The sequence below is a fragment of the Tachysurus fulvidraco genome, chromosome 10, assembly GCF_022655615.1.
Source record: "Tachysurus fulvidraco isolate hzauxx_2018 chromosome 10, HZAU_PFXX_2.0, whole genome shotgun sequence".
Lineage (NCBI taxonomy): Eukaryota > Metazoa > Chordata > Actinopteri > Siluriformes > Bagridae > Tachysurus > Tachysurus fulvidraco.
This window is the reverse complement of record NC_062527.1, coordinates 22,277,245-22,297,412: the sequence shown is the minus strand read 5'-3', so window position 1 is coordinate 22,297,412 and position 20,168 is coordinate 22,277,245. Positions and strand designations below refer to the sequence as shown.

Here is a 20,168-nt window from a genome sequence, read left to right as displayed (position 1 = left end):
TACACCCTGGACAGAGTGCCAACCATCATGGATTTCAGATCATCTTAAACTTCATCCCTGAGCCACTGAGCTGATGTTCATCTCTGCAGCTTCATCACCATGTCAGGATCTTCTGATTTACTGCAGAACTCTCAGATCGCACATCATGGGCCATCAGTTACTCTTCTATCTAACCTGACTTGGTCTTGGTCATGTGATGTTACACTAAATAATGAACTGTGAACAGCTTTAATTTTTACATTTATATTTTTATTTGTTGTTTTATTTTGATGTGGTTTGTTTGCAGCAGTGGACACAGTATGTACAATGGCTGAAGTCATGTGCAGGAACTTTGTAGTTGAGGAGGAACCTGGGTTCAGCTCCTCTCAGTAATATAAATTAATATCATGTACTGTTACTGAAGTTTTATTACAGGGGTGTTTTTTTTTTTTTACTAAATCTTTACTTTTTTAAAATATAATAAGAAGAAATAATAGTATGCGTGCATGAGTGTGTGCAAGTGTGTGTGTGAGAGAGAGTGTGTACTGCATAGGAGATAGGTGCTAGTGGCTAACAGATTTAGAAGATGAAGCCTTTATTTTTGTCACATCTCCATTACTTTTTACTTCTTTGAGTACTGGAACTGATGCTGTTTTGGCCTGTATGCATATTTTACAGTGAAAAACGTATTTAAGAAATACTTGATGGGAGTAAAATGGTACATGTCTTATGGTTTTTTAATATATTGATTATATGAAGCCCCATTAAATGTAGAATTTATATGTAAATATTTACAGTAAACAATATTTATTATTTTATCAATAAGAAATATTCTTCATTCTTCACTGACAGTATTGTCTGATTTTTTTGGGAATGTAATGATATCTAAAGTCATAGTAACGATGTCTAAACATCCTCGTGCTCTTCCTAGAACAGTCGTGTGAAGACGATTGAAGATGATTTTCAGACTTCACAGCACATTGGTTTGGATTACTGTTGTTTGGATCCGAGATGAAGTTTCATCTACAAATGAAATGCTGTCCTCTGGTGTTTTCAGGAAGGCGGTTTCCGGAGTTAATAGGAGGACACCTCCGATTGGTTATAATCTCCACCTGTTCCAGATAAAAGGCCTGTCTGGATCCCTGATTGTGGCCTCTTTGCCTCTTGTGCAATTGTGTTTGCTTTGTGTTCATTGCATTGTCTATTTGTATGCTATATTCTCTGAATGTTAACCCTTTTCAGTCATTTTTGATTGTCCCATCTTAGAGAGAAAGTTTGTATTCCGAGTGTGTTGAGCTTGTGAGTTTTGTTTTGGTTTATGTTTATTATTTCAACTGGTTGTGCTTGACCCATGCCTGATATAGACTACGATTACAGACTCTGTTTTGACTTGTTAGCCAGCCAATTTCATTATACACCTTTTCCCAAAACATGGTGACAAGGTATGTAGGGGGAGCAACGCCAGTTATTTTCGAAACTTTTATTATATTGTTTTTGTGAGCGGGAGTTTGGTAAGAAGAAATGTATGGGGTTTTTTTTCTCCATTTTTCAGTTCAGTAAGAGAGAGAGACAGGTGTTTGGAAGATTGTTCTGTTTATTATTTTGGCCTTGTCCTCCTCTGAAGCCTAAAATCCTTGTCCACCCTTAAATAAAAGATTGTGAATTATAACATCTCTGTATAAAGACATCCATTTACCCATTCTGTTTCGATCGTCCCCTTGACGGTTGTAACAGGTGTTTAAGGCACCATTTGCTGGTGATTGCAGTGGGTCTGATCAACCTGCTGTTCTTACCTTCCCTGTGAGTGGGAAACATTCTGTTGCACAAAATTCAAATAACAGTTGGTCTGAGTCCAGTGTGTTTTATCCTGTAGTCAAAATTTGTGAAGTTCAGGGAGGATGATGTAACTGGTATAAATATTACTGTGACTGGATTTTTGTTTTGAGTTTTCCTTTTCTCTAATTTATGTATTTCTGTAATAAAGTTTTTTTTTCTTTTTTTTATATATTAATGTTACATTTTGTACATTCAAGATAAAGTGATAAACTTCACAAAATTTTGTTTTTATCATTTTTGTTTAAATATATAAAAATGTAGAGCAACTTTTCTTTGAGTATTTGTTTGGTGAGTAAGTGGCATCAGCTGGACACATCCGGGTGTTTCTCATCATACGTCATGTTTTTGGCGTCAGTCACACTATACGAGGCTGGTGGACGCATGCGCTCTGAGGTCCTTCCTGTACACAACACTGTGTATATCAGAGTTGGAGGAGCTGCTACTCCGTTCGATCTGATGATTTCTCCTTATTAACAGATTAAAAGTGCCAGATCTCATCGCTGAGTAGTTCATGTGGGTGACGGTGTTTGTTCCAGACACGCTACATTAGGACTTGAACAGATTTCCAGTCCATCCTGCAGGGTGCGGCGCTGATACTTTGACCGTGTTTCTGTAAAGAACATCTGGATTAAATAACATGTATTAGTGAAATTTATTTTTATAGCTGGATTAACCGCAGTTTTACAAACCTGGACGGACACCGACATAAGAACAGATTTAATCTTTTTTTAACTTTATAATCCTCCGAATGTTCATACCAGACAACTGGACCAGGCCTGAAGACCTTCTGTCTGTAGTCACCGTTTAATGTTGGAGATTCTACAGACAAGAAACTTCACAGAATCTTTAAGTAATCAGACTGAAATAAAGAGAAAGTAAAAGCTTCCTGCAGTCATGATGCTGTAACACGAAACAGATGGCAGCAGGACATTAAATTCACACTGGAAATGTTCTTCTGTCTCTCAGGTAAAGCTGAGTTTTGAATTCTTCTCTCTCACGATTTTTGTTATTTTATTTGCTGTGTATTTTGCTGATTTCTGGAGATTTCTGGTGGAAAAAACTTGGCATTGTTTTGCAAATAAACGTAAGTGATGAAACAGGATCGGTTCTACTGTAGGCCTTTTAGGGTTGCCCCAGCCCTCTGTCTGTGATCTCAGGCACCCTAAAACTACTAAAAGTATCATTTTTACTTTCATAAATAAACAAAAAAATTACGTTAAAATGCAGGACATGTCGTCGATGGTAAAGAAAATTATTTATCAGTTTGATCCAAGAGCGATTTTCTTTTACTTTTTTTTTTTGCTTTTTCGCGCGTGCGTTGTAGTCTTTCAAAGTGCTTCATACTGAGACAGTTTAGTGTATAATTCTGTTATACCAGTGTTATTAACATGTAATCATCTTGTTTAATGAACAGGGTGAAAAGTGCTTCATGTTTCTAAATCTGTGCTCTGTTCTGTCAGTAGTTTAATGTTCTAAACCAGAGGTATTCAACTAAAATTTAAAGAGGTCCAGTAAGAGAAAATTTCTTGAAGCAAAGGACCGGAAGATCATAATGTCTAACTAGTTAGTGTGATATATATTTAAGTAGCCTAGTAGTTGTCTCAACATCTGCAAGCAATAAATACCTGACTGTCAAATCAAATAAATTCAGTACAATTCAAAAACCTTTTGACAATATTTATTGTCACATAACATAGAACTGAACATATGTATGATTGTAAATATGTATAACATTCTCTCATTAAATAAATAAAAGTAGGGCTACATTTCAAAATAAGAGAAAATAAATAAAATGTGAAAATTGTGTATGTTTAAATAAAGACACACAGCAACTGAGGTTTATCTTTTCCCACTCCTACAAAACACCTCCAAATTTACGAAATCTGTTTCCTTCTTAGATCAGGAAGTCCATGTTATCTTTCTCTTTTATATCTAAGTGAGAGAACTGAGCTCTAGTTTGGCAGGATGTTAAATCTGGGCTTGAATGGAGTCAGGGCCGTTCTCATACTCATGTGGAGGTGCTCATTAGTGACCCTGGAACAATATTTAGTTTAGATTATGTTCATTGTAGTGAAAGCTGCCTCGCAGTTGTATGTAGAGCCAAACATGGTCAGGATGTATAGGGCTACTTTCCTCAGACCTGGGAAAGCTGTCTCAGGGACGCTGTCTTCAGATTTGAGTGGATATGTTTGTTCAAAACCTTTATGTTTTGACTCATAATGGCGTTTCACATTGTCACTTTTAATAAGTGCCTCGGTTTCTGTACATATGACACACACTGGTTTAGTGGGAAGTGTGAACAGAAATGAGTCTGTCCTTTCTGGATTAAATGTTTTCGCTGCCCACTTTAATTTTTTTTTGAGAGCGCCATTTGTTCTTTATTCTCTCTTTCTCCGTCTCACTCCTCTGTTTCTCTCCCTTTCTCCATCTCACTCGTCTGTTTCTCTCCCGTTCTCCGTCTCACTCGTCTGTTTCTCTCCCTTTGTTTTCTACATGTATCGCTATCTTTCTTTCATGTGTAACTTTACTCTAATTCTCTCACATCTGTCTTGCACGGTTGAGTTGCAGTGTTTACTTCAGGAATGCACAGACTTGATCCACCTGTTAGTGACCTACAGTATGTTCTAGACCAGGGGTCGGCAACCTTAAACACTCAAAGAGCCATTTGGACCCGTTTCGCACAGAAAACAAAAACACAGGGAGCCACAAAACCCTTTTGACATCTAAAATGAAGATAACACTGCATATATCGTTTTTTACCTTCATGGAAAGTATAGAAAAAACTGTAGTGTATTGCATTTATGAAATCAAAGAACTGCTACCGAGTAAATGAAATTTTATTTCTGCAGGCAAACAAAAATATTTTGAACATTTTGAACTAACCTTAACAAAAAAGACGCTGGGTTAAAGGTTACTTTCAAATAAAATGTTCAATGTATAATTGAGTCCTCTTCATATTCATGACCAGGGCTCTCAAGTTTTGAAGACAGGCAAGCGCGACATCTCCTACCCCCGGGAACCCCATTTTTTTTTCATTGGTTATTGCGTTAAATCTTACCCAGATAGTGCTATTTTCTGATTGGCTATTGTGTAGCTTCTTTTTTTGATTGGCTGATAAGTGTCAGGCTCGACTAGGAACTGACTCGACTCGGTTCCATAGAGACAGTGGCACGGACTGATACATTTTGGTGCTGCGGTTTATTAAATATATGATAAATATTCAAAAAGTTTTTCTGCATGAGAAATACCATGTGTGGTGGAAGAGCATGAGAAAAGACCGAAATGCGTGACTGTCACTCTCAATGCGTGACACCTGACAGCCCTGCATGACATCAAAACTTTAACTTGCCGGCTGCAGCAAACCAAAAATGCGTCTGCTTCTGTGTGTCGGATTTCACAAGTTGGCAGTTATGACGCATATTTGGAGCGACAAAAAAATTAAACACGGTTTATTTTAATGTTACAAGAGCATCACGATCTTAGAATTTAGAGCATCATGATCTTTAGAATTACAAGCATCATGATCTTTAGAATTACATAAAAAAAAAACTAACTAACTAAAATAAAATACATTTAAATTCAATATTTATTTTCCAAATCTACAGGGAGCCGCAGCAGAGGGATGAAAGAGCCACTTGCGGCTCCGGAGCCGCGGGTTGCCGACCCCTGGTCTAGACTCTGCTCTGTGTGATAAACACAATCACTGATCCTTTATTCACACTGATGAACCTTATCACAAATATCACAAACTTCACAATTAACTCTGTACAAATTCATGTGTTTGTATAAAATCTGATGATTTCCTTCTTTCTACATGAATGATTGTGTACACGTGTTATACTCAGTCACGTGTTCATATGTAAACTGAAAGGTAGATTTCTGTGTATAAAGTAAATCAGCAGAAATGGTGTAATGTAGTGATAGAGCAGGATTTTTAGCTCCTAGCATTGTTTAGTGAAGGCTGATTGGATTTAGTTCTCAGCAGTGAGTTCAGGTTGAGTTTATGATGTAACGAGTTATTAATCTGATGCTCAGTAAAAACACTAAAACTCGTATCCTGATCCCTGTACAGCGTTTAGCAGAAGCTCTGATCCAGAACAACTAACATTTATCTCATCATGCAAATGAGCAGTTGAGGGTTAAGTGTCATGATCAAACATAAAGCAAAGGCAGCGTGACATTGCTGGGATTTAAACCCATGACCTTCTGATCAGTAGACCATGTCTTAGAGGTCACACTATACAGGTCAACAAAGCAGTTTTTAAAAATTTTTTAATACTGCCTGAAAAATAAAACCAGTGAAATTAAGAGACATTTGTAAATATTTGGATTCACTGAAGAGTTAAACACATGCTAACTGCTATAGAAGTGTGTGTGACATCAGTCAGTTGTTCTGTAGCTTTTATTTCTAACGTGTCTCTCCTTTGTTTGTTTCAGAAAATCTGCCAACACTCCACAAGAGTCTTCCAGACATCATGTCCCTCCTTTATATTTCCATCTTATGGGTCTGTGCCTGTGTGGGTGAGTGACCAGGTTCTACAACACCAACAAGACAGAAGTGTTCTTCTATTGAATCAAATATCACAACAATGTTTTGTCAAATGTTACAAATCCTGTAGATTGTAATGTTTCTCCCACAGACAGTGCAGAATCTCTGGTTACTGTATCAGCTCAAGTGGGTTCCACAGTCATCCTGCCGTGTAAAGTGCCTGAAGAGTTCAAACAAACATCAAATATTACGTGGCAGTTTAATAATGACCGTGTGTTTGAGAGAAGCAGTAATGTTACATATTCAGGATCAGGATATGAAGGACGTGTGGATGTTCCTGTGGACGAGCTGCGTAAAGGAAACTGTTCCCTGGTGTTGAAGAACGTCAGATTTACTGATGACCAAATCTACAAATCCTTTATAATGGTGCATGTGGAAAATAACACTGGGGAAGCGAAAGAAATTAACAGTGTTACACTCTCAGTCTATGGTGAGTAAACTGTTCAGTGTAAAATATTGACTAATTATAGAAGTCACAGTGTCTCAGATAACAGAGCTGGAAATAAGGAACAATAACAATATCTATTATAGAGAGGAATCAATACTTTATTTAGAGTTAACAGATGATGTGTTAGTAAAATACACAAATACAGACATAAATAAGACACAGACAATATTTTATTTGTAGAAAGTTTGTCAGAAAGGTTCAGAGGTCATCTGGGTGAGATTAGAGATGTTCATCAGGACTGAGATCCTGCAGCAACAATTAAAAAACTTTTACTTTCATGTGGACAAGAACAAGTGATCAGATATGAAGCTCACAGGACAACAAAAACATTCAGTTTCTATAAAAGAAATAAAAACAAAGTTCCTAACATCAGATCATCTTCTAAAAGGTTTTTCTGTGTCTCTGAAGCTCTTCAGATATCAGCTCCAGTGGGTTCCACAGTTGTCCTGCCGTGTGATTGGAGTCATCTGTCCATCAAAACTCCTCATGTTAAGTGGTTTATCGATTCTGAGACTGTGTTTGAGCGAAAGGGTAAAGATGTAAATCAGAGTCAAGGATATAAGGATCGTGTGGACGTTCCTGAGGACGAGCTGCTTAAAGGAAACTGTTCCTTGGTGATGAAGAACATCAGTGTTTATGATGCAGGAATCTACAGCAGCTCCATGATGAATGACACAGAGGTCTTGGTCCAGAAGGTTAAACTGTCAGTTGTTGGTAAGTGGATTAATCTCAGACGATACTGAGTACGACACATATCAGTACACAAAGTTTAAAAAGTCTGGAAAGTTACTGAGTGACTTGAGCAGCATGTTTCCTGTAGATGTCAGTGTTTTTCAGTCCTGGTTGAGAGAGAACTACACAGTTTAATGTTCCCACAGATCATTCTAAAGCTTTTCATGGCTGTGTTAGACTGAGTGAGGAGAACACACACCTCCTGTCCTGTATTTCACTACTGTTTCAGCTCACACTCAGTCACTTCCTCTCAATAATCAACACTCAATCCTCATCTAAGAGCCTTGTGATCTGATAAAGTACTGAAATGGTTCTTAACCAATAACTCTGATCTGACATTGATAAAATATCTTCACTTTCCATTTCCAGTTGATTAAAACATTATAAATGTAGAATAAATGAAAGTGACCCAGTGTTTGTGATCCTTTCACTCTGAACAGGGTTTCATGGAACCTGGTTAGATTTTAATGACATGACAAGGGGGTGTGTCTAAAGTACAGGGCTTTTCTTAATCTGGTGTGAGCTCCAGTTCAAAACATCTCTTATTGTTCCTGGATAAACTTTAATAAAACACTTCATATTATTATAGCAGCACAACACTGATTATTATTTAAGGATCAGTGATGACATCATCTGCATGTATGGCTGAAAAACACTGAACAATATCAGTAAATGTAGTCTGATGTTTGATAGATTTTCTTCGAGGACACGTTTTCCTCAGCACTGTACTGATATCTCTGTGTGGTTTAATGTGTGTTTTAGAGAACAGTGTTAATGAGACTCGTTCTTCATCTGAGGACTCAGACCAGACTGGACGGAAAAACTGGATAATTCTATATGTTGGGATCGTAATCGTCATCATCATCATCATCTGTGTGTCTGTGTACTACAGGAGGGTGAAAGGTAAAACAGCTTGAAATTGTAGGTTTAATGTCTGAAAGAATCAGAGAGAATTTTTGTGGTAATTGTGTTTAACATGTGTCTAAATTTATTGTGTAATATTATAATTGAAATATTTCTCTTATGTTTCTGAAAACAAAAAATCATCATCTATCATCAGGTCTCAGACGTGCCACTGACTCCACTGAACAGGTACGAAAACATTCAAATAAAAAAAAGTTTTTTTACCACTTTTTTCAAAAACATCATTGGATTTTGGTTGTAGTTCAGGTGGGGAGTTTACAGAAACATGGCAACCCTCCCTGCCTACTTTGGGTCACTGTCATTTTAAAGGTTCATTAGACAAGATCAGAAACTTTGGTCAGAAAAAGCCTCAAAGTTTTTTTTTGTAAACTTTATATTTCTGGACATTCTGTGGTACTTTATTTTCTGTGTTATTTTTGTTTCCTTTTCATGGAGCAGTTTTTTTGAGCACAGAGAATGATCTTGATGTGCAGGTGAAAGTTCAGACTGAGATGGAGGGAAGGGGCTCTGTGGGATTTCTATAAATGACTGAGACGAAGTTCAAACACAAACAAACCTGTTTCAGTCACATAATACACTCATGTTGAGGTCATGACTTACATCAGTATTATTTATTCACTATTTTCCAGGTTCTATGTGTTAGGAACAAAGAGAAAAAACTGGACTTTTACATTAAAGTAAAAACATTGTCCTGTTTTTTTCAGTCACCATCACACACTCAGTCTGAAGTGTTCTGACTCTTACACTAATATTATTTATTTATAGGATTTATTATCAGTTATTAATCTAATATGAAGCCACAATAATAAGCCAAGTGATTAAGGGGATTAAATTAGAAATGTGACAAGAAAAGTGTGAAATATTCTAATAAATGTAAGTGAACAGAATTCAGTAAACAGAACAGTGCAGTTAATGTCAAAGTTTAGACAATAAACAGGAAAAAAACTGTTCAGTGTTTCTTCATCATCTGAATCTGAATCTCTCTACAGGATGGAAACAGACATCATCACAGTGTTCAGTACAACACAACGTCCGACAGTGTGATGTACACAACAGTCAACACACAAACACAGAGTTAATGACCAACACAAGGTGGCACCAATTATTTATTTCTTTTCTTTTCTTTTTTTATATCTCTTTTCTATAGAGATGAACTTTGGCATTTTTACATGGTATAAAGTTTTTTTTTCTCCTCTCCTCTCCTCCCTCAGATGGTCTGCTCTGATCTCATCATGGATTTCAGATCATCTTAAACTTCATCCCTGAGCCACTGAGCTGATGTTCATCTCTGGAGCTTCATCACCATGTCAGGATCTTCTGATTTACTGCAGAACTCTCAGATCACACATCATGGACCATCAGTTACTCTTCTATCTAACCTGACTTGGTCTTGGTCATGTGATGTTAAACTAAATAATTAACTGTGAACAGCTTTAATTTTTACATTTATATTTTTATTTGTTGTTTTATTTTGATGTGGTTTGTTTGCAGCAGTGGACACAGTATGTACAATTGCTGAAGTCATGTGCAGGAACTTTGTAGTTGAGGAGGAACCTGGGTTCAGCTCCTCTCAGTAATATAAATTAATATCATGTACTGTTACTGAAGTTTTATTACAGGGGTGTTTTTTTTTTTTTTACTAAATCTTTACTTTTTTAAAATATAATAAGAAGAAATAATAGTATGCGTGCATGAGTGTGTGCAAGTGTGTGTGTGAGAGAGAGTGTGTACTGCATAGGAGATAGGTGCTAGTGGCTAACAGATTTAGAAGATGAAGCCTTTATTTTTGTCACATCTCCATTACTTTTTACTTCTTTGAGTACTGGAACTGATGCTGTTTTGGCCTGTATGCATATTTTACAGTGAAAAACGTATTTAAGAAATACTTGATGGGAGTAAAATGGTACATGTCTTATGGTTGTTTAATATATTGATTATATGAAGCCCCATTAAATGTAGAATTTATATGTAAATATTTACAGTAAACAATATTTATTATTTTATCAATAAGAAATATTCTTCATTCTTCACTGACAGTATTGTCTGATTTTTTTGGGAATGTAATGATATCTAAAGTCATAGTAACGATGTCTAAACATCCTCGTGCTCTTCCTAGAACAGTCGTGTGAAGACGATTGAAGCTGATTTTCAGACTTCACAGCACATTGGTTTGGATTACTGTTGTTTGGATCCGAGATGAAGTTTCATCTACAAATGAAATGCTGTCCTCTGGTGTTTTCAGGAAGGCGGTTTCCGGAGTTAATAGGAGGACACCTCCGATTGGTTATAATCTCCACCTGTTCCAGATAAAAGGCCTGTCTGGATCCCTGATTGTGGCCTCTTTGCCTCTTGTGCAATTGTGTTTGCTTTGTGTTCATTGCATTGTCTATTTGTATGCTATATTCTCTGAATGTTAACCCTTTTCAGTCATTTTTGATTGTCCCATCTTAGAGAGAAAGTTTGTATTCCGAGTGTGTTGAGCTTGTGAGTTTTGTTTTGGTTTATGTTTATTATTTCAACTGGTTGTGCTTGACCCATGCCTGATATAGACTACGATTACAGACTCTGTTTTGACTTGTTAGCCAGCCAATTTCATTATACACCTTTTCCCAAAACATGGTGACAAGGTATGTAGGGGGAGCAACGCCAGTTATTTTCGAAACTTTTATTATATTGTTTTTGTGAGCGGGAGTTTGGTAAGAAGAAATGTATGGGGTTTTTTTTTCTCCATTTTTCAGTTCAGTAAGAGAGAGAGACAGGTGTTTGGAAGATTGTTCTGTTTATTATTTTGGCCTTGTCCTCCTCTGAAGCCTAAAATCCTTGTCCACCCTTAAATAAAAGATTGTGAATTATAACATCTCTGTATAAAGACATCCATTTACCCATTCTGTTTCGATCGTCCCCTTGACGGTTGTAACAGGTGTTTAAGGCACCATTTGCTGGTGATTGCAGTGGGTCTGATCAACCTGCTGTTCTTACCTTCCCTGTGAGTGGGAAACATTCTGTTGCACAAAATTCAAATAACAGTTGGTCTGAGTCCAGTGTGTTTTATCCTGTAGTCAAAATTTGTGAAGTTCAGGGGGGATGTAACTGGTATAAATATTACTGTGACTGGATTTTTGTTTTGAGTTTTCCTTTTCTCTAATTTATGTATTTCTGTAATAAAGTTTTTTTTTCTTTTTTTTATATATTAATGTTACATTTTGTACATTCAAGATAAAGTGATAAACTTCACAAAATTTTGTTTTTATCATTTTTGTTTAAATATATAAAAATGTAGAGCAACTTTTCTTTGAGTATTTGTTTGGTGAGTAAGTGGCATCAGCTGGACACATCCGGGTGTTTCTCATCATACGTCATGTTTTTGGCGTCAGTCACACTATACGAGGCTGGTGGACGCATGCGCTCTGAGGTCCTTCCTGTACACAACACTGTGTATATCAGAGTTGGAGGAGCTGCTACTCCGTTCGATCTGATGATTTCTCCTTATTAACAGATTAAAAGTGCCAGATCTCATCGCTGAGTAGTTCTTGTGGGTGACGGTGTTTGTTCCAGACACGCTACATTAGGACTTGAACAGATTTCCAGTCCATCCTGCAGGGTGCGGCGCTGATACTTTGACCGTGTTTCTGTAAAGAACATGTGGATTAAATAACATGTATTAGTGAAATTTATTTTTATAGCTGGATTAACCGCAGTTTTACAAACCTGGACGGACACCGACATAAGAACAGATTTAATCTTTTTTTAACTTTATAATCCTCCGAATGTTCATACCAGACAACTGGACCAGGCCTGAAGACCGTCCGTCTGTAGTCACTGTTTAATGTTTGAGATTCTACAGACAAGAAACTTCACAGAATCTTTAAGTAATCAGACTGAAATAAAGAGAAAGTAAAAGCTTCCTGCAGTCATGATGCTGTAACACGAAACAGATGGCAGCAGGACATTAAATTCACACTGGAAATGTTCTTCTGTCTCTCAGGTAAAGCTGAGTTTTGAATTCTTCTCTCTCACGATTTTTGTTATTTTATTTGCTGTGTATTTTGCTGATTTCTGGAGATTTCTGGTGGAAAAAACTTGGCATTGTTTTGCAAATAAACGTAAGTGATGAAACAGGATCGGTTCTACTGTAGGCCTTTTAGGGTTGCCCCAGCCCTCTGTCTGTGATCTCAGGCACCCTAAAACTACTAAAAGTATCATTTTTACTTTCATAAATAAACAATAAAAATTACGTTAAAATGCAGGACATGTCGTCGATGGTAAAGAAAATTATTTATCAGTTTGATCCAAGAGCGATTTTATTTTACTTTTTTTTTTTGTTTTTTCGTGCGTGCGTTGTAGTCTTTCAAAGTGCTTCATACTGAGACAGTTTAGTGTATAATTCTGTTATACCAGTGTTATTAACATGTAATCATCTTGTTTAATGAACAGGGTGAAAAGTGCTTCATGTTCCCTCTGTGTGTTTTCAGGTGAACGTTGTCTAGCTGATACCGTTGTCTGTGTTAGATAATGTTGTGATTTATTTCTTACTGCTGTGTCTGGGGGAAAGAGACAGAACCTTTCTGATGTGATAAACAGAATTTATTGATTTTCAACAACTTTACATAAGCTTTAACTTTTCTACATCAATATCACAAGATTTGCATAAACAACGCTGCACTACTTAAGATGTGGTCTGGAATAAAAGATCCCCATTTAAATTCTGTTTCCAGTGACATCACTAATTCATATTGTGGGTTACATTTATCTAAATCTGTGCTCTGTTCTGTCAGTAGTTTAATGTTCTAGACCAGAGATATTCAACTAAAATGTAATGAGGTCCAATAAGAGAAAATTTCTTGAAGCAAAGGACCGGAAGATCATAATGTCTAACTAGTTAGTGTGATATGTATTTAAGTAGCCTAGTAGTTGTATCAACATCTGCAAGCAATCAATACCTGTCAAATCAAATAAATTCAGTACAATTCAAAAACCTTTTGACAATATTTATTGTCACATAACATAGAACTGAACATATATATGATTGTAAATATGTATAACATTCTCTCATTAAATAAATAAAAGTAGGGCTACATTTCAAAATAAGAGAAAATAAATAAAATGTGAAAATTGTGTATGTTTAAATAAAGACACACAGCAACTGAGGTTTATCTTTTCCCACTCCTACAAAACACCTCCAAATTTACGAAATCTGTTTCCTTCTTAGATCAGGAAGTCCATGTTATCTTTCTCTTTTATATCTAAGTGAGAGAACTGAGCTCTAGTCTGGCAGGATGTTAAATCTGGGCTTGAATGGAGTCAGGGCCGTTCTCATACACATGTGGAGGTGCTCATTAATGACCCTGGAACAATATTTAGTTTAGATTATGTTCATTGTAGTGAAAGCTGCCTCGCAGTTGTATGTAGAGCCAAACATGGTCAGGATGTATAGGGCTACTTTCCTCAGACCTGGGAAAGCTGTCTCAGGGACGCTGTCTTCAGATTTGAGTGGATATGTTTGTTCAAAACCTTTATGTTTTGACTCATAATGGCATTTCACATTGTCACTTTTAATAAGTGCCACAGTTTCTGTACATATGAGACACACTGGTTTAGTGGGAAGTGTGAACAGAAATCAGTCTGTCCTTTCTGGATTAAATGTTTTCGCTGCCCACTTTAATTTTTTTTTGAGAGCGCCATTTGTTCTTTATTCTCTCTTTCTCCGTCTCACTCCTCTGTTTCTCTCCCTTTCTCCATCTCACTCGTCTGTTTCTCTCCCGTTCTCCGTCTCACTCGTCTGTTTCTCTCCCTTTGTTTTCTACATGTATCGCTATCTTTCTTTCATGTGTAACTTTACTCTAATTCTCTCACATCTGTCTTGCACGGTTGAGTTGCAGTGTTTACTTCAGGAATGCACAGACTTGATCCGCCTGTTAGTGACCTACAGTATGTTCTAGACCAGGGGTCGGCAACCTTAAACACTCAAAGAGCCATTTGGACCGTTTCGCACAGAAAAAAAACACAGGGAGCCACAAAACCCTTTTGACATCTAAAATGAAGATAACACTGCATATATCGTTTTTTACCTTCATGGAAAGTATAGAAAAAACTGTAGTGTATTGCATTTATGAAATCAAAGAACTGCTACCGAGTAAACGAAATTTTATTTCTGCAGGCAAACAAAAATATTTTGAACATTTTGAACTAAACTTAACAAAAAAGACGCTGGGTTAAAGGTTACTTTCAAATAAAATGTTCAATGTATAATTGAGTCCTCTTCATATTGATGACCAGGGCTCTCAAGTTTTGAAGACAGGCAAGCGTGACATCTCCTACCCCCGGCAACCCCATTTTTTTTTCATTGGTTATTGCGTTAAATCTTACCCAGATAGTGCTATTTTCTGATTGGCTATTGTGTAGCTTCTCTTTTTTGATTGGCTGATAAGTGTCAGGCTCGACTAGGAACTGACTCGACTCGGTTCCATAGAGACAGTGGCGCGGACTGATACATTTTGGTGCTGCGGTTTATTAAATATATGATAAATATTCAAAAAGTTTTTCTGCATGAGAAATACCATGTGTGGTGGAAGAGCATGAGAAAAGACCGAAATGCGTGACTGTCACTCTCAATGCGTGACACCTGACAGTCCTGCATGACATCAAAACTTTAACTTGCCGGCTGCAGCAAACCAAAAATGCGTCTGCTTCTGTGTGTCGGATTTCACAAGTTGGCAGTTATGACGCATATTTGGAGCGACAAAAAAATTAAACACGGTTTATTTTAATGTTACAAGAGCATCACGATCTTAGAATTTAGAGCATCATGATCTTTAGAATTACGAGCATCATGATCTTTAGAATTACATTAAAAAAAAAACTAACTAACTAAAATAAAATACATTTAAATTCAATATTTATTTCAATATTCACAATCAATGATTGTGTACACGTGTTATACTCAGTCACGTGTTCATATGTAAACTAAAAGGTAGATTTCTGTGTATAAAGTAAATCAGCAGAAATGGTGTAATGTAGTGATAGAGCAGGATTTTTAGCTCCTAGCATTGTTTAGTGAAGGCTGATTGGATTTAGTTCTCAGCAGTGAGTTCAGGTTGAGTTTATGATGTAATGAGTCTCTTATTAATCTGATACTCAGTAAAAACACTAAAACTCGTATCCTGATCCCTGTACAGCGTTTAGCAGACGCTCTGATCCAGAACAACTAACATTTATCTCATCATGCAAATGAGCAGTTGAGGGTTAAGTGTCATGATCAAACATAAAGCAAAGGCAGCGTGACATTGCTGGGATTTAAACCCATGACCTTCTGATCAGTAGACCATGTCTTACCCACTGAGGTCACACTATACAGGTCAACAAAGCAGTTTTTAAAAATTTTTTAATACGGCCTGAAAAATAAAACCAGTGAAATTAAGAGACATTTGTAAATATTTGGATTCACTGAAGAGTTAAACACATGCTAACTGCTATAGAAGTGTGTGTGACATCAGTCAGCTGTTCTGTAGCTTTTATTTATAACATGTCTCTGTTTGTTTGTTTCAGAAAATCTGCCAACACTCCACAAGAGTCTTCCAGACATCATGTCCCTCCTTTATATTTCCATCTTATGGGTCTGTGCCTGTGTGGGTGAGTGACCAGGTTCTACAACACCAACAAGACAGAAGTGTCCTTCTATTGAATCAAATATCACAACAATGTTTTGTCAAATGTTACAAATCCTGTAGATTGTAATGTTTCTCCCACAGACAGTGCAGAATCTCTGGTTACTGTATCAGCTGCAGTGGGTTCCACAGTCATCCTGCCGTGTAAACTGACTGAAGAGTTCAAACCAACATCAGTTATTAGGTGGCAGTTCAATAAAGACCTTGTGTTTGAGAGAAGCAGTAATGGTACATATTCAGGATCAGGATATAAAGGACGTGTGGATGTTCCTCTGGACGAGCTGCGTAAAGGAAACTGTTCCCTGGTGTTGAAGAACGTCAGAATTACTGATGACCAAATCTACAAAGCCATTAGAGTGGATTATGTGGACAATAACCGTGTGAAAGTCATTAACATTGTTACACTCTCAGTCGATGGTGAGTAAACTGTTCAGTGTAAAATATTGACTAATTATAGAAGTCACAGTGTCTCAGATAACAGAGCTGGAAATAAGGAACAATAACAACATCTATTATAGAGAGGAATCAATACTTTATTTAGAGTTAACAGATGATGTGTTAGAAAAATACACAAATACAGACATAAATAAGACACAGACAATATTTTATTTGTAGAAAGTTTGTCAGAAAGGTTCAGAGGTCATCTGGGTGAGATTAGAGATGTTCATCAGGACTGAGATCCTGCAGCAACAATTAAAAAACTTTTACTTTCATGTGGACAAGAACAAGTGATCAAATATGAAGCTCACAGGACAACAAAACAATCAGTTTCTATAAAAGAAATAAAAATATAAAGTTCCTAACATCAGATCATTTCCTAAAAGGTTTTTCTGTGTCTCTGAAGGTTTTCAGATATCAGCTCCAGTGGGTTCCACAGTTGTCCTCCCGTGTGATTGGAGTCATCTGTACATCAAAACTCCTTACATTAAGTGGTTTATCGGTAAGAAGACTGTGTTTGAGCGAAAGGGTAAGGATTCATATGTGGGTGAAGGATATGAGGGTCGTGTGGACGTTCCTGAGGACGAGCTGCTTAAAGGAAACTGTTCCCTGGTGATGAAGAACATCAGTGTTACTGATACAGAAATCTACATCAGCGCCATGTTAATTACAGACACACAGGAATCTGTCTTGGTCCAGAAGGTTAAACTGTCAGTTGTTGGTAAGTGGATTAATCTCAGACGATACTGAGTACGACACATATCAGTACACAAAGTTTAAAATGTCTGGAAAGTTACTGAGTGACTTGAGCAGCATGTTTCCTGTAGATGTCAGTGTTTTTCAGTCCTGGTTGAGAGAGAACTACACAGTTTAATGTTCCCAGATCATTCTAAAGCTTTTCATGGCTGTGTTAGACTGAGTGAGGAGAACACACACCTCCTGTCCTGTATTTCACTACTGTTTCAGCACACACTCAGTCACTTCCTCTCAATAATCAACACTCAATCCTCATCTAAGAGCCTTGTGATCTGATAAAGTACTGAAATGGTTCTTAACCAATAACTCTGACCTGACATTGATAAAATATCTTCACTTTCCATTTCCAGTTGATTAAAACATTATAAATGTAGAATAAATGAAAGTGACCCAGTGTTTGTGATCCTTTCACTCTGAACAGGGTTTCATGGAAAAAGCAGTACATTAGGATGGAAAAAGGAACCTGGTTAGATTTTAATGACATGACAAGGGGGTGTGTCTAAAGTACAGGGCTTTTCTTAATCTGGTGTGAGCTCCAGTTCAAAACATCTCTTATTGTTCCTGGATAAACTTTAATAAAACACTTCATATTATTATAGCAGCACAACACTGATTATTATTTAAGGATCAGTGATGACATCATCTGCATGTATGGCTGAAAAACACTGAACAATATCAGTAAATGTAGTCTGATGTTTGATAGATTTTCTTTGAGGACACGTTTTTTCCTCAGCACTGTACTGATATCTCTGTGTGGTTTAATGTGTGTTTTAGAGAACAGTGTTAATAAGGGAGGATCTTCATCAGAGGATTCAGACTCAGACCAGACTGGAGGGAACAACTGGATTATTTTATATGTTGGGATCGTAATCATCATCATCATCATCTGTGTGTCTGTGTACTACAGCAGGGTGAAAGGTAAAACTGGTTAAAATTGTTATTTTAAATTGTATGGTAATTGTGTTGATCATGTGTCTAAATTTATTGTCTAATATAATTTTGAAATATTTATCTTATGTTTCTGAAAACGGAAAATCATCATTATCAGTACCTTCATGTCTCAGACGTGCCACAAACTCCAGTGACAGGTACGAAAACATTCAAATAAAATAAATTAAATTAAATTGTGACGACTTTAGGGGGCACGGTGGCTTAGTGGTTAGTCGTTCGCCTCACACCTCCAGGGTTGGGGGTTCGATTACCGCCTCCGCCTTGTGTGTGTGGAGTTTGCATGTTCTCCCCGTGCCTCGGCGGTTTCCTCCGGGTACTCCGGTTTCCTCTCACGGACCAAAGACATGATTGGTAGGTTGATTGGCATCTCTGGAAAATTGTCCGTAGTGTGTGGTGTGTGTGAGTGAATGAGTGTGTGTGTGTGCCCCGCGATGGGTTGGCACTCCGTCCAGGGTGTGTCCTGCCTCGATGCCCGATGACGCCTGAGATAGGCACAGGCTCCCCGTGACCCGAGAAGTTCGGATAAGCGGTTGAAAATGAATGAATAAATGAATGAATGTGACCACTTTTTTGTTGTTAATAAAAAAAAAACATCATTGGATTTTGGTTGTAGTTCATGTGGGGAGTTTACAGAAACATGGCAACCCTCCCTGGGTCAATGTCATTTTAAAGGTACATTACAGAAACTTTGGTCAGAAGAAGCCTCAAAGTTTTGTTCTTTTTAAAACTTTATATTTCTGGACATTCTGTGGTACTTTATTTTCTGTGTTATTTTTGTTTCCTTTTCATGGAGCAGTTTTTTTGAGCACAGAGAATGATCTTGATGTGCAGGTGAAAGTTCAGACTGAGATGGAGGGAAGGGACTCTGTGGGATTTCTATAAATGACTGAGACGAGGTTCAAACACAAACAAACCTGTTTCAGTCACATAATACACTCGTGTTGAGGTCATGACTTACATCAGTATTATTTATTCACTATTTTCCAGGTTCTATGTGTTAGGAACAAAGAGAAAAAACTGGACTTTTACATTAAAGTAAAAACATTGTCCTGTTTTTTTCAGTCACCATCACACACTCAGTCTGAAGTGTTCTGACTCTTACACTAATATTATTTATTTATAGGAATTATTATAAGTTATTAATCTAATATGAAGCCACAATAATAAACCAAGTGTTTAAGGGGATTAAATTAGTAATGTGACAAGAAAAGTGTGAAATATTCTAATAAATGTAAGTGAACAGAATTCAGTAAACAGAACAGTGCAGTTAATGTCAAAGTTTAGACAATAAACAGAAAAAAACTGTTCAGTGTTTCTTCATCATCTGAATCTGAATCTCTCTACAGGATGGAAACAGACATCACAGTGTTCAGTACAACACAACGTCCGACAGTGTGACGTAACCAACAGTCGACACACAACCACAGAGTTAATGACCAACACAAGGTGGCACCAATTATTTATTTATTTCTTTTTTATATCTCTTTTCTTTAGAGATGAACTTTTTAACTTATTTTTTTACATTTTTCACCACCTTCTCCTCTCCTTTCCTCTCTCAGATGCTCTGCTCTGAGCTCATCATGGATTTCAGATCATCTTAAACTTCATCCCTGCACCACTGAGCTGACGTTCATCTCTGGAGCTTCATCACCATGTCAGGATCTTCTGATTTACTGCAGAGCATTCCATTGCAATTAACCACCTTAAATACCTTTTCTCATGATTGGATTCACCTGCCTATGAAGTTCAAGGCTTAATGAGCTCACCGAACCAATTGTGTGTTCCAATTAATCACTGCTAACTAGTTACAGATATTCAAATCAACAAAATGGCAAGGGTGCCCAAATTTATGGCACCGAGGTGGTGGAATGAACTTCCCCTAGAGGTCCGG

General features: G+C 37.1%; 2 protein-coding genes across 4 annotated transcripts in view; one reads left to right on the top strand and one right to left on the bottom strand.

The window, feature by feature from the left end:
* Window positions 1–20,168, bottom strand: part of LOC113656605 — a 202,459-nt gene that overhangs the window by 145,240 nt on the left and 37,051 nt on the right. The window lies entirely within an intron of this gene.
* LOC113639322 lies at window positions 67–20,103 on the top strand. Of its 3 annotated transcripts, XM_047819944.1 has the most exons (9): window positions 67–2,781; window positions 6,253–6,336; window positions 6,456–6,794; window positions 7,221–7,526; window positions 8,307–8,447; window positions 8,605–8,636; window positions 8,715–8,777; window positions 9,458–9,560; window positions 9,680–10,603. In XM_047819944.1, the coding sequence occupies exons 1-8, from the start codon at window positions 2,763–2,765 to the stop codon at window positions 9,545–9,547; spliced, it is 1,074 nt and encodes a 357-aa protein (XP_047675900.1). In that variant the 5' UTR covers window positions 67–2,762; the 3' UTR covers window positions 9,548–9,560; window positions 9,680–10,603. The 3 variants fall into 3 exon arrangements, with proteins under 3 accessions (XP_047675900.1, XP_047675901.1, XP_047675899.1); XM_047819945.1 differs by lacking the exons at window positions 7,221–7,526; window positions 8,307–8,447; window positions 8,605–8,636; ... (1 more) ...; window positions 9,458–9,560; window positions 9,680–10,603 and adding exons at window positions 16,977–17,291; window positions 18,101–18,244; window positions 18,375–18,414; window positions 19,624–19,723; window positions 19,837–19,979 and having other exon boundaries at window positions 2,042–2,781; XM_047819943.1 differs by lacking the exons at window positions 7,221–7,526; window positions 8,307–8,447; window positions 8,605–8,636; ... (1 more) ...; window positions 9,458–9,560; window positions 9,680–10,603 and adding exons at window positions 16,977–17,291; window positions 18,101–18,244; window positions 19,624–19,723; window positions 19,837–20,103 and having other exon boundaries at window positions 2,193–2,781.

Coding starts and splice junctions, on each gene's coding strand:
- LOC113639322 (XM_047819943.1), top strand. Junction 6,795..16,976: donor TGTTACACTCTCAGTCTATG/GTGAGTAAACTG, acceptor GTGTCTCTGAAG/GTTTTCAGATATCAGCTCCA. Junction 18,245..19,623: donor GTACTACAGCAGGGTGAAAG/GTAAAACTGGTT, acceptor ATCTCTCTACAG/GATGGAAACAGACATCACAG.